Genomic DNA, 16,390 nt, shown 5'->3' on the forward strand with positions numbered 1-16,390 from the left:
AATATCCCATAACCAAGACTACACTCATTTTGAATTTATGTAAAACCTTATAAAAACCTGAATGTTTTAGCCATTTAGAATTGACTTAGAAATAAAGTATATAATTAACTTATTGATGTGTCCTAAAATCAAAAATTAAAATAGTATTTTATTATTTTTCAGACAATCAACTGTTACCTAATAGATAACAATGGATTTATTTTAGTATCTGAAGACTATCAACAGGTAAGTGTAAGATTTTTCTTGAGTCTTCTCATGTAAGATATTAATCTAAAATTGCTTTTTTAAAAAATAGGCCATGATCTGAAAATGGTAAGGAATTAGCAATGTAAAAAAGAATTCCTTCTACAAAGAATGTAAGCTTTATTCTCACTGGAGCTCAGTTTCTTTCTCCCATTGGAGCAGGGTCTGTTCTTAAACTCATAAATGCTCTCTTTAAAAACCTTTCTCGCTGCAGAAGTGTCTGTCTTTGTAAGAGGCTTTTACTCCAAGAAAAAAATCCCTGTGCCATTTTTGTCACATGGAAAGGTTGGGAAGGGGAGGACACAGAGCTTTTACATTCAAACTTAAGATAATGAGATTTTACAGAGCTGTTGGCTGAGGAGTTTGTTTTCTGAAGGGGATTACAGTCATTGAAGGATTAAAATTAAGCACTCAGCATCACAATGGAGAGGACAAGAAATATGATTATCACAGAATCATAGAATGTTTTCCTCAATCCCGCAAACCGTATGAAGGAACCATCACCATTCTCATTAACTTTTGCCTGAAAACTGCTGGGATGGTGCCCCAGTCATGCCAGAACTGTCTGAAGTTGAATTATGTGTTGGGACTGTGAATAGGAATGGCCACACTCCTGCTCAGCCCTCAGCTGAATTAAGTTTGTTATGATGAGCATGACCTAAGAAATACACTCATTATGGAATGGTCTTGATACACTGAAAACCTGTGTCTCTATTTCCCCTTTAGTTGTTACTATTTACAGATGCACAGCTGTGACTTGTGCCAGTGACTGGCGCGCTCAGAGCTGGCCATGGCCAATGATGATTAGGAAGAGATGTTTCTTTTGGTACTCACCTGATAAAAGCCATTTCTATTCCTGTGAATAGTTTGGACAACTGTTGCACAAGAAGTAGGCTGGAAATGTATTCTGACCTGGTTTTTTAGCTAAATGTATCCAAGTCAAAGAGGGGCAGCAGAGAAGTCTCTATGTTTATGTAAATTTATGGTAAGATTACATTAGTGTATGTCTATTTTATATATAGTGTGTATAGAAGCTGCTGTGGATAGAGAAGGGGGATGATGCCTTACCAATTCCTGGGGTTGCTTCAGCACTGTTTTTCTATCTATCAGCTTTCCAAACATGACCTGAACTGCTCCAAGAACCAGGTTTGTGGGGCAGAGTAATTCTTCTGAATTGCAACTAAATCCTGATGTATTAAAAAAATGATAACCTGAGTGTAACTGCTTGGGGGAGAGCTGGCATTTACAAAGGGAGCTTTTGTGGAGAGAGCTGTCACTGAAATGTCTTCATAAGACTGGTGCACAGCTTGACAAATCAGGTTCACTGCTATCTAAGGTTATATGAGGCATTTATGGTTTGGAGTTTCTTGACGTTGCCTGCCTCTCCAATCGTTAGGGTAATCTTTCTTCATCAGTCAGCCAGGGCTATTGAAACTGGTATTTTTAGTCATGTTCCTTGTGTTTCTAGGAGACTTTACATACCCATATGTTTTGGAAAATGTTCCAAGGTTCCCCTGAGGAAAGGAAGGAAAAAAAAAGGCAATACTTGCCTTTTAGGTGGAGGAATGCCTTTTTTTAGCTAGGGCTGTAACTTTTCTGCCTGCAAACTCCCAGGTGCATACTTGAGGTCAGCTAAGTTCCTTGTAATGGAATTGGGGTTTAGTTCATACAAAACCTATGGAATCCATGCAATTTGAGAGTGTAGTGCCCTTTCCCCCTCATAAATTGTGGGATTTCTCCCTTTAAACAATGAAGAGAAATATCCAATCCTCCTGGGAGCTGAGGCTCTAAAATAAAACAGGTCTTCCCAAGGTAGGAAAGTGCTGTACTTGCAAGATTTTCCACTGTCACATGAATGGCTGCAGATGACGGAGTCACTTCCATCTTGCTGACCAAATTTATAACAGCAATGTTTGTTTTCTCAACAGAGATTTATTTTTATTAGTCCACAAGTACTGAATAGGGACAAAATGAGTAATTCATCAAGCTGAGTGGTTTTAAGTATGAAATGACTCTGAATGGAGTTAAAATTTATAGGATTGATGAAATGTGCTGTTCCAGCTCCTTAAACAGGTCATACAGGAATTATAAACAATGTTTTTTAATGACTGTTTATGAAATCCTCTCACAACCTATTTATATCTTTTTTGAGTAACATTTTAATCACAAGAGTTTGTGATCAGATTAGTGTGTTTTCTTTACAAGCTTTAGGTTTGGAAGGCTTTTATTTTTTGATATTGGATGTTATATAATGTACCTCCATATATTGTTTAAGCTCTCACATCTGCTCAGGGGTAATAATATAATCCCAACAATTTGCCCTGACTGGGAAGTCCTCTTCAGGTTTTATGTAGCAGCAGTCCTGAAAACATCTCTATATAGCAGTCAAAGCCACTCTTGCCAGATCCTGGAATATGCCAGTTCAAACTGCAGCCAGTTTTGTTTTGCATTTATCTATGCTTTTGGTAATTCCTTACATTTTCCTCTTACAGACTGGTTACTTTTTTGGGGAGGTTGAAGGGGCTGTGATGAACAAGTTACTAACAATGGGCTCTTTTAAGAGGTAAGAATGAACATTTTATCTCTTAAAAAATGTTCTAGCAAAAAAATCAAAGTCATGTAGAAGAAAGCCAAGAGTGGCAGTGTGGCTGGATTCTCATCTCTGTATCTTTTCTGTACAACCTGAGTGTAATTTGATTCCACACACATCAAATATTGAGAGTATTGGAGTCAGCCTACAGTGAGTTTCTTATTAAACAGTGGTTTATTTGACTACAATGCTAAAACTGTGTCGTTTTCCCACTGGGCTCAGGTGGAGAAGAGATTGGGCCATATCCACTACTGAGCAGTTTTAAACAGCTCTAAAGCAAAACATTTATGCCACATTATCATTTTGACCTGTAAAATGTTGGAGATTGCTCAAGCTAGACAGTGCAACAAGCCCTGCTGTTGAAGGGAAAATGTGTTCTCCCAGCAATCCATCTCCATTCACATGCTAACTTACCTTTGAACGTTGTCACTATTGACCTGGTCTCACTATCATGATGACATTTAAAACTAACAGTGATTTCATGTGTTGTCCTTTGAAATAAATTATGCACTCTGAGGAATTAAGAATAAAATTTCCCTTTAACCTGTAACTCACCACTGGAGTCTTCATGGCTTTTAAAAGGTCTAGGAATTGTTCATGTGGTCAGAGTTGTTCTGTACCCCTTTGTCCTCTTCAGCAGAAGAAAACTCCTTTTATACTTTTGCTTTTTATTCTCCTGTGCAATTCTAGTATGAATAAAAAGACATATCACTGCTACCATCCATTACTTAGTCACTACCTGTGAGGGTGTGTACAGAGCCTCTCTGAATCTCTCTCTGGTTTGTGGGCTTGCTTGGTAAATCAGCTCCCTTAAGCTGTGTCTGAGCAGGGCAGCTGAGTACCACTCCCAGTAAATGACTGACCTGAAATGTGAGCATCTGACGCTCATGGAATCATCCCCAGTCCTGGTTTTCCAAGGGTGGTGACTTTTTTGCATTTAGCACTACATATTTAACGTGTGCTGTAGAAGGAAGTGAATCAATACCAGCGTTTATAGGCTGGATTTGGCAATGAAAGGATCTGTTTGGACAAGAGATGAAGCATTTTATTTAGTGCAAAGGACAAAATACAGTCAAAACCAAGGGAAAATGCTTTAACTTGTCCCAGTTTGTTTAGTCCTGCCCAATAAAGCATTTCAAACAGAGCATCTACTCAGTGATGGGTGCCACCATTGAGAAAACAGGCATAGCTTGAGAGTTCCTTTTAAAATTCAGTGAGTGGATCTTTGGGCTGGATCATTGGTTGGGACTTCATTATTAGAGATAATGAAGGCATAAGGTCAGTGCAACTGAGCTGCATACTAAGGAAAATGTAAACACAAGAAGCCAATTATTCAACCATGATAAACTGACCATTGCAAATCAGTTAAAGATGGGACAGAATCAAAGTGGAGTTATTGCAGGTGAGCAACTTCCCCTACAGCAGATAGCAGCAAAAAAAAAAACAACTCCAACAAACTGTCTTTGATCTGTGTTAGATGAGGCCTTTAAATAAATTATTCCAATAATATGAAGAAGAAATCTTTGCTGGTTCTCATGAGAAATAGATGCATTTACAATATTTGTAAGATTACTAATTTTTCTGGGTGGGGATTGTGTTTTGGTTTTCCAACATTTATTTATATGAGATAGGAGGAAAATAAAAATGATGCTTGGTTCAGTGGCAAGATCTGTCAGCAGTGGCATTTCCCTGAGAGCACCAAGTGGGCCTTACACACATTATATTGTCATTGCTGCTCTTACCATGGGGGCAGAGCAGAGATAGAGAGAGCTCTGTCATTGCAGTTCCTTCTGAAAATGCCCAGAGCCATCCTTCCCTGCAATTTGCTTCTTACACGGCATGTGCAGTGCAGCAGGTGAATTTTATAACCCTGCCCTGCTTGGGGTGGTTGTGCTCCCTTTGGGGTGAGTCTAGAAGGTTCTGTGGAGCCTGATGTGCCCTGCAGAGGAGTTGGTGTCAGCCCCAGTGCAGAGATCCGAGAGGCAGTGCCAGTGTGTGCTCCCACCTGGTGAGTCCTGCCAGCCTCCAGGCTCTGCACCCACAAAGGCAATGAAATAACTCTTTGTCTGCTCTCCCCACTACTGCAGATTTGGAGTGATATAGAAGTGCTTTGTAGGATTGAGATGGAAGTGCTAAACAAAAGGGGGTTGTTTGCTGCTGGCTGTATTTCTTTTCAACCTGCAGCAGGATGAAATTCAATTTTTATGTTCGCTGTTTATTTTTTAAAGTGAGCTTAAATACCTCCTTCCCTCCTCAATTTCTTTAAACTCAGTACTTCTTTTGAATAATGTGTGCATATGTATGTATGTATATTTTCTTAGTTTATGGGGTTTATAATTAGGGAGAAAAACTATATCAGTGCCTGCACAGCAACGTGACATGCTCTATGATTTCATTTAGCAAAATTATGTTTATCTTATACCTTAAGTATTGCACGCAGTTAAATAATTTAAATATGATTTAAATGTATTATTAAATAAATTAGGATGTGCTTATGGAAAAGTATCTGCTTCACATAACTTAGAAAAGTTTCTTTATGTTTTTCTCAGCACTTTGTTTATATAAAAACAGTGAAAAAAATTCAACAGCTCAAACCATGAAAATCTAAAAACCAACACTAACATCAGGAAAATTAAGGGCTATCAAAGCAATGAGATCCCTAAAGAAATAAGCATAATAAATCTCTAAGAGAAAATGAAACATCTCTTGACTTCCAAACATTTCACCTTTTCCAGTAGGAGGAAAACTAAGCAATTCTATATGAAAAATATGGAAGCAGCATCATTTCCTCTTACAGTTTTCTTTCCACCAGGCATCCTCTTACATAGAAGAGCCTATGCATTGGTATTTGGCATTTAGTAATTTTGTAATTTTGGTATTTGTCAATATTGGCATTTGACCAGGTTGTCAGGATGTATGACTGAAGTGGCACACCCCTGAAATGCAGCTTTCCCAGGAGCTAAGGCTCAGTCTATCAAGTTCTTGTTGCTCTCAGAGCTTCTGTTGTTTCCTAATTTTTCTTGTAGTGCAGATCCTTCACCTGTGCTCTCCACGTGCACCAAGAGGCAGACTTTCATCTGCCTTGATTTGCTTTATAAGCACAACCTAGCAAGTGGGTTTTTTCCCCTAGTTATGAGAATAAAAGAAATTCAGAAGTTTGTTCTTCTCCTAGAAAGTAGTTCAGTAAATTCTTAAATCCAAATCATGAGAGCAATAACTAGTTGCTTAACAATAGGACACAGTTTTCACTGATGCAGCACAGCCTCCAAATGAAGGATATTTTTTGTATTTTGGCCAGTATTTCATATTTAAGCATTTTATTAAAATATTATTAATATTTTTTGTGCTAAATTGACACATTTAAAATGTGTGTTTATTTTCATGTGGATTTTTACAGTCATGGATTTAGCTGCCTATTAATTGGGCACATTGTACATGTATGCTTAGGAGAAGATCAGACATAGACTGCAGGAACATTCCAAATTGCAGTTGTTGGGTTTGGCATTGGACAAATTGTCATTACCAACAAGGTTTAATTTTTATTTCAACATTTACTAAAAGTGCATCTGGTACCTGCACACTGAAACTCCCACATTGCTGTGGGGTATGTTTTCTGCTCATATTTAATTCCTATGATATCTAAAATTAATGTCTTTAATCTGAGTTTTAGGCATTGTTTGACTTTATGTCTCTGTAAATATTACTTTTAATGCAGTGTATTCATATACAGAACCAGTTTGTACAGTTAAGGAGAAGCACAGGCATATTTGTTGCATAGATGAGTTCTCATTCCATATTCTTTAAATACAGGCTGACTTGCAGTTGTTATGCATGTTATTCCTTGAGAACATTGGCAGTTGGGAATAGCTGAGCTATAAAAGCAAAGATATGTGATGACAGGTTTGTTTTGTCAAAATGCTGTCATTTAGTTTTATTATTTCCATTGATTTTGGTGAAAAGTGTTACCCTGGCAGCTTCTGGACTCTAATAATGTCAGTGCAGGTGTGAGAGCCAGAGCAGCAACAGTCTGGGCTTTCCTACAGTGTCCTGCTGTCTCCCCACAGGAGCCTCTCTAGGCGTAGAAACTGCTTTGCTTTTCACACCATTCAGCACTGTCCCTCCTTCCCTTCCTTGTGAGAGTGCCAGACAGGCTGCACATCTTAGGTCTGAGTCATGAACACCTTTCCACCACAATCTTGCTATAGTCATTACTAACTTTTCCACAGACTACTGAATAAAGCATAGGGTCAATAATTAGGACTTCTGTATTATTGGCTTCCTTTGTTCAGCTCTTTAAAGCACTTTTTCTTTTCCTCTAGACTGGATGTTCATTTCCATGGTAAAAAGCTTATTATTCCTACAGATTATTTGAAACCCACCACATCTTGAACTGCTGACAAAACATTTGAAATTTTATGCATTGAAGACCTTTTATCTTCCCCAATTGTCATTGGTGGTATTTTATACTAACCAAGTAGAAATCCATGGGTGTGATGAAAACCTGGCTGAAAGCAATAGAAAGTGCATCTGCCAATATATTCTGTGCTGCTGGTAGGTCTTGGAAGTTTAATTTTCTTGAACCAGATTCATACTCAATTGTAAGTACATTGCAAAGTAGGAGAGTGGAATTTAGTGTATCAGGAAATTGACAATAAAAGGGCTTTCAGTAAGATGTGTTTGGCTGCTGAAGTTACATAAACTGACAGTGCACATTTTGGTTGTGCTAAATAGCTGATGCTGAGCACAATTGCTCTGTGGACTTCAGTTGTGGAAGTTGACAGCGTGGTGGTGTCAGAAAGTCTCAGTAATGCCCTCTGTAGCAAGGGTAGAGCTCTCCTGGGAGGTGCTGTGATACAGAGAATGGAATTGGGCACACAGATGGGCTTGGGAAGTTGTGTTCCCTCACTATGATCAGTTGGACACAACGTGGTCAGCTGCAAACAGTTACTTAAAGCTGCGACACAATCACTTCAGAAAGGGTGCCAGGGAAGCCTTTCTTCTGAAACATTGGGTTAAGTCTTTCTGAGTGAGAAGAAAGTCTGTTTTCTAAAATCTCAGAAAGACTTCAGCAGTAAAACAGCACCCTGGAAATGACACCTGAGCACAGGAACACTACAGCATCTTAGGCAACTGCTCTGAGTGCAAATGCTCTCACACCTTTTATAAGGAATAGGGCTGGAAGGCTTTTGCTTTCCTATTCCATCTATAATAAAAAGAAAACAACTGGATTTGAAATAGTGAATGCCTTGGAACCCATAAAATACCATCTATAGTGACAGAGAATCAGGAACTGGTTCAGTATGTTGCAGCGTTCAGATTTCAACGTGGTTTTCAGCTTCATGCACTGATCTTTGAAGTGTGTTACAAAATTCTTATTTGTTTCCAGATCTTTTTAAGAACGTTTTGCAGTAATGCTTTCACTGTTATATTTCACACATCCTGTGCTATAATTGTTTGAATCACCTTTAGAAACTTTGAGCTAGGTGTTGAACGGCCCACTTTGAAAGTTACTGAAACAGCAATGCATTATTTTAAACCCACAACTCATTCCAGACTTTTTTTCAGAAAATTATGTAAAGCATTTGCTCCTTTTGTTGTTTTGTTTTGTTTTTCCTTTTTTAAACCTGGATACATTAGCTGATTTCTCATTTTTCCTGAACCTGAACCATCACACTGGAAGATTCAAATATATTTGCTCAAACTAAACTCATCTAACTAAACCCAATATCATCCATAGATGATATCAAACCTTTCCAAGTGCTCTAGTGATCAACGTGATTTTGAGGTTGTTCATTAAAACTCTTTCCTTCTGCCATCACTCTAAAATTTGTTAATTTTTTCCCTGTTAAATGAAGACTGTTCTAAGTACATTTATTTATTGTTTTTCTTTCCCTGAATCATAGTGCAATCTTAGATTGCTGAATACTCCCTGCAATAACAAGACAATCTACAATAAATATAACCTAGCATGTTGGGGTTCAGTATTAATTATATTTCTGGTTATTTTGGGGAGTACATACTTCAGTCCTTCAATACATTTTTATCTTTGAGCATTTAAAGAAACTATTCACTCTATCAGAATGCAATGATTACATAAGAAATGTAATCCAAGTTCAAATACTGAGAGGGGAAAGGCTTTTATCAATATCAAAAATTAAGTTCGAATTATAATAGATCTTTCACATGACATTATAGTAGTATATATATTCTATATATAGTATAGAATGGTATAATAGTGCATATATATATATATATATATATATCTACTAGTATATATATAATAGTAGTTGATTAACATGGCTTAGCAGAATAATGAAGTCCACTGATTGACCATGAAGTTCTGCTGTGTGAAACTGAAAGTTGAGACATTGATTACACTTTCAAACATGGAACAGTCACCAAGCTCAATAAATATATTGAAAAAACATTTACAATTAATAGAGGCAAAACAATGTATTCTGCTTCTAAGGCTAGGTATTAAATGAAGCAAGATGGGACTCTTTCATCCATATGGAAATCCATATGGAATTTCTTTATACTCTTCACAGAGCACATGAACACCTCTAAACTGCCCTTTTCCATGCATTTATCCCTTGCCTCCATCTCTGGCTGGTCCAAGTGCACACACACCCCCACCGTGCTTGGATCCCAAGGAATAAAATAGTGGATAAAGCTGGAAAGGCTGAGCTCTAGAAATTCCTTTCCAGGACTGGATCCTGAGCATGGCTAAAGGACGAGGAAGGAGGAAGGGAAAAGCTAGGGGAAGTGGTGTATTTCTGCATGCCACAGAGGCAGCACAGCTTACACCGTGTACTGCTCTGTTTGTCTTGGCAGATCTGGGTGCGCGGATCTGGCCGTGGGCGGGATGCTGCCAAGGATGGTCAGTGTTGGACTCACACCATGTTTAGGTCTCTAGTTATGTTTTGTCTCCCATGTGCCTCTCTCTGCCAGTCCACACAACAATGGCTTCCTAGGCATTGCTCTTCTCAGCAGAAGAGAAAAACAATGATGTAAGCAGTATGACCATGTGCTAAATGTTTAGTTGAAGCTGCGACATCCAATACATTAGAGATTTTGTCTGTAAGCCAGAAAGAAAATATAGACATAATAAAGAAGCTTTTAGTGATGATTGCTGTCACAAAATTAGATCAGAAAAATAAAATATGCTCTCTGCCGCAATGGAATACAACATTTTATTGGTACAGCTTGCAAGGTTTCATGGCATGCAGTACAGGATGCCTCATGGTGATGCTGAGTGCATTTCATGACCTGGTTTTGGCAGCTTCTGGGACATCCTCTCTCTAGCTGAATTTGTGTGCTTTTCTTTCCTCTCCACTTAGAAGCAAGGCACACATTGCAAAACATTTTAGTCCCATCTCATACCTCTATTAACCATCTCTGTCCACTTGTGTTCCCTTGTCCCTCTGATGATGCACAAGTCAAATGGAAATGTTCCAAATAACAATAGTGAGTTCTATATATTTACACTTGTTGCAAATTATCAGTTAAAGATTCTTTACGTCTGCTACAGATTTTAAATGCTTTGTTTGTGTGGATGGAAAAAGTTTATTGATTGTTCTATGGACAGACAGATTTAGAGAAATAATCGCAATAATTCCATGTACTAGCTCTGAGTTCTGGATTTTGCATTTAGATCTCTGAAGTGTTTCAATGATGAGTAAGATTGCAAGCAAAAGTAAATTTCCCTGTTTACTATGCATCTGAGGAGGCTTCTAGCATAAGTTGATTACAGCAGGTACCTGGAATATTTTGTCTTCATGAAAAGAAGCAAAGGTAAACCCATCCTGCTTCAAATATCTGTACTGTCAATGCACTGAAATTCCACCTCTGTCTCCTTCAGAAGCAATGCCATGTTCAAAGCAGTTGTGCACTGAGATGCTGGGACTGTAGAAGAGCGTTTCTGCTTTTACTGAAGTTTGAGTGGTCTGTTGTGAGAAGCCTCTCAAATGCATAGGCTCTTTCACTTTCTGGGGCTCAATGTGCTGATCTTAGTCCAGAACCAATTGTTTAAGCATTGTGTTGGATGTGTATTCTCCTCCTCTCCACATTGTTTATGCCATTGCGTGTTACACTCTCTGCATATCTTCCCTGGTTCCTCCCAGTTATGCTTTTGCTTTGTTCTGTAGTCTGCTAAAATCCTTACAAAGTTTTCACAGCATTTCTTACACTCTTCCATGTAACCTGTATTTTAATGATCCCATCCCCTCTTTCCCCCCCCCTCAGCTATTACAATTTTTATTTTCCTGTCCACTTTGTGAGCAGAATGTTCCATATCATCATTTTTATTCCACTGTGTTTTCTTCTTTTAGTCAAGCAGTTTTCTGTTCTTCCCTGTAGAATTACTCTTTATGACTACCAGGCCATGTGTAGGACAAACAAAGAGAGTAGCGACAGTGCCCATAGCTTACTGGACGTAAGTACAGCACCTCTCACCAGCATCTTTCCATGCCACCATCAAAGAAAATTGCTGCAAACATCTCATGGCCATTGTGAGACTGTTATTTTGATTTGGAATGCTTGCAGCTCCTCATGTTTATCCCAGAGCATACACAGGGTGGTTCATTATAAACTAACGCAAAGGGTTCTGGTTTTTCGAGTTCAGTCAATTTAATGCTGGGCCACCCTTTCTGAGGTTCTGTCAGAAAGTTCTTTGCACTGTATGGATTTGCCTTCTTAGGAATTTGTAAATTTGGCAATAGATTGTGTTTTGTCTGGGGGACTGGAATCACATATGCCTTTTCTGTATGTAAACATGTATTTCAAATTAAAATTTGAGATTTCTTTTTTTTTATACAAAAGGAATGGTTCACTGACAAGGCATGCAAGTCAGTGATTTTAACAATTTCGTTTTCCTAGTATTTAGATGTGTTTTAAAGTAAAATTTCGATGCATTTAAACCCTCGTGTTGCAATTTGAGTACAAACCCTGTCTCTCTGCTAGGCTTGATTAGAGACAACCTGGGTCTTGCCAAGGCAACACTTCCTTGTGCTAAATCCTCTGTCAGGGTAACACCCCAAGGACACTTTGTGACCATGCATCCATTTTACTGATTGCTGTAATAATCTATCAGAACTGATCAGATGTTAGATAGAGGTTTTGCATGTTAAAAAGGAACTGTTTTCACAAATAAATAACAGTAATAGCACGAAAAAATTCTTAAGTAAAGAGAACAGCAGTAAAACACTGGCAATTTTGCCAGTCTGGAAAAGTACCTGATAGTATTTATTTTTAAATGTGCATCTAACTAGAAATAAAAACCAAAAAAACACCCTTTAATAATTTTGTACATTAGGGGCTATTTTCATTTAGGTATTTACATTATTCTGGTTTTCATATGCCTGGACTTATGGCATTTGTCAGGTTGTTATCCACTAAAGTCTGAACCCTAAAAAAGACCATCTTCCCATCATAAATACTAAACTGCAATGAGACCTAAACTATAAGTGAAATAGAACAGGCTGCTGTGAACACATTTGCATGAAATATCTTAAAATATATTACAGCTCTTAACAAAAACCTTCTATCCAAAAACTTGGGGCTTCAGTTCAGTTTGCCTAAGCATTCAGCTTGTAGAGCTGAGGCATTAGCCCTTAAAAAGTGGGCTCTAATCCAAAAGATGTTTTTTTATTATTCCAAATTTTGTCCAGGATATCCAGGAAAAAAGCCTCTGTATCTGTTATGGGATACACTGAGACATGTCAAAGATTTTTTTTTTTTATTTAAAGATAGTCAAGTTTTTTAAACCTCAAGAGAGTTTGGGTGATCCTCAGTATGAAAGATGAATAGAGTTTTAGATTATTATTTTCCTGTTGATTCAGTCACTTCTATCAACCATGACTACTGAGAAAGTATAAAGAGAACTTGCATTAAAGACACATAGGGCTGATTCCCCATTTTCTTGGGTTTTTTGCCCAGTTTTTTGCATATCAGCTAATTAGACAGTATCCAATATAATTTCTGCTTAAGCAAAAGGTTTGCTTACAAATGTTTATCCTTCCTGTTGAGAATTATGGTTTCATAAATGGAGGATCAGAGACAGGGACAAGATGGAAACTCCCTAAAACGTTCCTATTTTACACAGCATGGAGAAGAGGTACCAGAGATTCTATCCCAGCCTTTTAGACTGTGGGAGTGAGGTGATAAATTAGGGATGGACTAGACTCACAGATCACCTGGTCCATTTCTTTATCAGAAGAATATTGCTTCTCAACATCTCTCCAGATACTTTGTTATTAACACTTCTTTTGTTTTAATTGCTCCAAGACCTACATGGTTCTCCCTAGAACCACTTTGTTGCAAATGTAGCTGTGCCAGGGATCCACAGAACGAAATTACTTTAGCTCTCAAGAGTGCTTTAAATATGAAGAGAGAACAAAACTCCTGCAGTTTTTGTTGCAGTTTTTAAAGGAACAGTTTGTAAGTGGAAAAGGCTCTCGAGTAAAATCACATTTCATGAGAATGCGTTTATATCAATGTAATTACATGTTTTTTCCACTGGAATTTCAAAACAAAATATATTTTCAGTTTTTGTAGACATTAATGAATTTTTTCAGATACACTGGAGTTTGAAATTTTAATTAATTTCTAGTATTAAAATAGTTTCTAAAACATATGGTATATTTCAGACTAAATAAGTATTCTTCATGAGTAATAGTGAGTACATTGTTTTACATGAAATTTGTCATTATGAAAACAAAAGTATACAGCAAATTTAATAACTTGGGCATAAAATTTCAGGGTTTTTGATTTGGAATGAAAAGAAATAAGATGTCCCCCAGGGCTGACATTTTCTTTTCTTTCATCTCCAGGAAAGTCTTGTAGTTCTTTATCTTTTCCTATAAGTCAGGGCTTCACAGGTGAAAATCTTTCCTGTCTCACACATTTTGCATTCTGCTGGGTTGGGATCTCAGCCTCCCATGGCACTGGCTGAGTCCTTTGGGTCTGTGAGTCCTCAGCCCTGCACAGAAACTTTCTCTGTGGCCCCTGAAAATTTTGGTTGTCCTGTTACTGCTCTGCCAAACAGCACTGCTTCAGTGAGTGCTGGTTTGGGCTGGTTAGGCATGATTTTAGATATCTGAGGAGTTCTGTCAGTATGATTTCTATTTGTTAAAATACTCTGTTTGCATCTAACAGAGTAGGCGGAATTTTATGCAACTAGGACATCCTAACAAAGATGAGGGAGACAAGGAGAAATTCCAAATTTCTGCAAACTGACTTTTCTGCCTGGCTTTTTTTTTTTTTCTTCATGAAAGATTAATCCTATTAATAGCCTTTTCAAAAAGGAAATATTCAGAATGTAATAGAAGTACTGTCAACGGAGGATTTTCAAAGGATTTGCTGTATTTGTTATGATCCAGAATAACAAAGGGAGGAGGGAAAAAACTTCTTAAAGTGCTTACAACTGGACTGTCAAATGACACAGATAAACATTTAGGTAAATTAAGACTTTACTGAGCCTAATGAGGCTGAGGTAATGAATAGAGATTTGCATTATAGACAGGCAAGCCTGTGAATTGCAGCCCAAGAAAAGCTCATTTTATCTACCCGAGCTGTTCCTCCAGCAATAGCCTGGGAAATAGGAACCCCTAGAGGTTAAAGATTTAAGAATCATTTGCAAAAACTTTCCTTTTTCCCACTGATAATCTCTGTATATGACTAAGTATGCTAAAAAGGAAATTTCATTGCTTATGCATTTTACTAATCAGTATAATAATATTTCTTGATCCTTAAAAAAGGGGGTTTTGTGCTCCATATGCATTTGAATATCCAAAGGATGGTTTTTACATATGAAGAATTCAGTTAAGATATAAATGCTGCATGTTTTGACTTTTTATTAAATGAGTTTCTTCTCTCCAGCCTTATAATGCCTTCTTTGCTGCAGTAAAGTGGATTATGACTGAACTTGTCTTGTAAGTAGATTTCATCAAAAATGTAACAAATATTTCTATGATTTGCTAAATATTTGTACTTTTGAATATTTCTATTTGTACCTTTTGCATTTTACATGCATTGTGCTGCTTTTCTTGAATGATTAAAAATATATTGATATTTGTCAATTTTGTTTTCCGATTTTGCATTTTTGAAATCTGAGAGAATTTTGGCTGGATGACTGCACTTTCACTTTTCTCACACTCATGGTCTTCACTTCTATCTGTGTGGCTTTGTTCAGCAGATCACAATGCACAACCCCAATTTCTTTCTGTGGTTACTGTTAAATTTTGGATACACCTCTGGCTGTTTGTGATGCTGCTTGGGTGGGCTGCTGTCAGAGGAGAAACTTGTTACCCTGACTCACTGTATGGTTTGTCACTTCATAAAATTCTGCAAGAAGGACCCATTACAGTGCCAGATAAGGTGCACTTGGATGTTGCTGAGTTTTTCTATCTCCATTAATTCATCTAAATTCCCAGTTAATTCATAATGATCATTATCTCTAAGAGAAGGTGCCCAAGAAATAGTAATATCCCATGGAGAAGAAGAAGCCTTAAAGTGTGCTGTGTTATTAAGCTATATGATTTATTATTGTTCTTATCTGAAAGCAGAGCTGCAGATATCAGTGAATTTTATCTTTATTGACATAGAACTGGTTTTTTTTTCTGTAGCAATTTTGTTTAATTGTAAATTGTATGAGTTTTTTTCAAAGTTCAGAATAAGAGTTAAGGAGAATTAAACGAATGGCTGCTGTCAGAGGGCAGAGATTGATCTGAAGTGCAGCTTTCTAAGTGAATCTGAGGGAAATAAAGAGTGTTCAAATGAGACTGATGTTACATTTCACAGCTTTGAAAATGTTAAGAAACCTTCTCTGTTTATAAGAATTGTAGATTCGTGGGTATATGATGATCTGGATGTTGGTTTCACATTCTTTATTTTACAACAACTGATTGGCTGATGTTTTTCAGTCTGTTCTTCCAAGTAAATAATGGTGTATTTTAGTGCTCTTCACAAGTTAGTTAGGGTTGATTCGACAGTGGTTAATCTGCTCTTCAAAATAAAGCAGCTTTATTATTTCAATTTGAGAATTAATAAAAGAAACTATTTTGTGTGTGCTCCTGTGTGGTAGCCAGGACAGTTATAAACCCATGGCATTTTACTAGAGTCAAAATACCCATATGATGAAGAAATAATGGTCAACAGCAAAAATAGAGTGTGCTGCCATGCTTTGGGAGTTTTAATGGACACTTCAAATACAATCAATATTTAAAATTAAAAATGAGTAAATCTATGATTTATTGATGGGGTTAATTTCAGAAAAAGTTTTCAGAAGTAAAAAAATTACCCAGTAAAAATATGAGAATAGCAGTAGGTGCTAATCCCAGAGTTATGCCAGTAACTTGAATTTCAGTTCTGTGTTAGCTTTTATTTAAAATAGGATTAATGTTATCAAGCTACTGCCAGTTTAGGATTTTGAAAACATTCTGTGGGGTAATGTGAAAACTCTAATAATTTTTCCAGGTTCCTTGTGGAATTTAATCTATGCAGTTGGTGGCACTCTGATCTAACAGCTAAAGGTAAGTGGGATTTTTATTTTTACTGACA

At 37.2% G+C, this 16,390-nt stretch overlaps 1 protein-coding gene across 1 annotated transcript in view; it reads left to right on the top strand.

The window, feature by feature from the left end:
• CACNA2D3 (calcium voltage-gated channel auxiliary subunit alpha2delta 3) overlaps window positions 1-16,390 on the top strand; it is a gene marked incomplete at both ends in the record, with an annotated part of 376,309 nt that overhangs the window by 339,071 nt on the left and 20,848 nt on the right. The window contains 5 exons of the mRNA XM_084214355.1: window positions 163-225; window positions 2,736-2,806; window positions 11,192-11,267; window positions 14,711-14,763; window positions 16,307-16,362. Coding sequence (XP_084070481.1) covers window positions 163-225; window positions 2,736-2,806; window positions 11,192-11,267; window positions 14,711-14,763; window positions 16,307-16,362 — 319 coding nt within the window. The remainder of the gene's footprint in view (window positions 1-162; window positions 226-2,735; window positions 2,807-11,191; window positions 11,268-14,710; window positions 14,764-16,306; window positions 16,363-16,390) is intronic.

The sequence above is a fragment of the Fringilla coelebs genome (assembly GCF_963513975.1).
Source record: "Fringilla coelebs genome assembly, chromosome: 13".
Taxonomy (NCBI): Eukaryota; Metazoa; Chordata; class Aves; order Passeriformes; family Fringillidae; genus Fringilla; species Fringilla coelebs.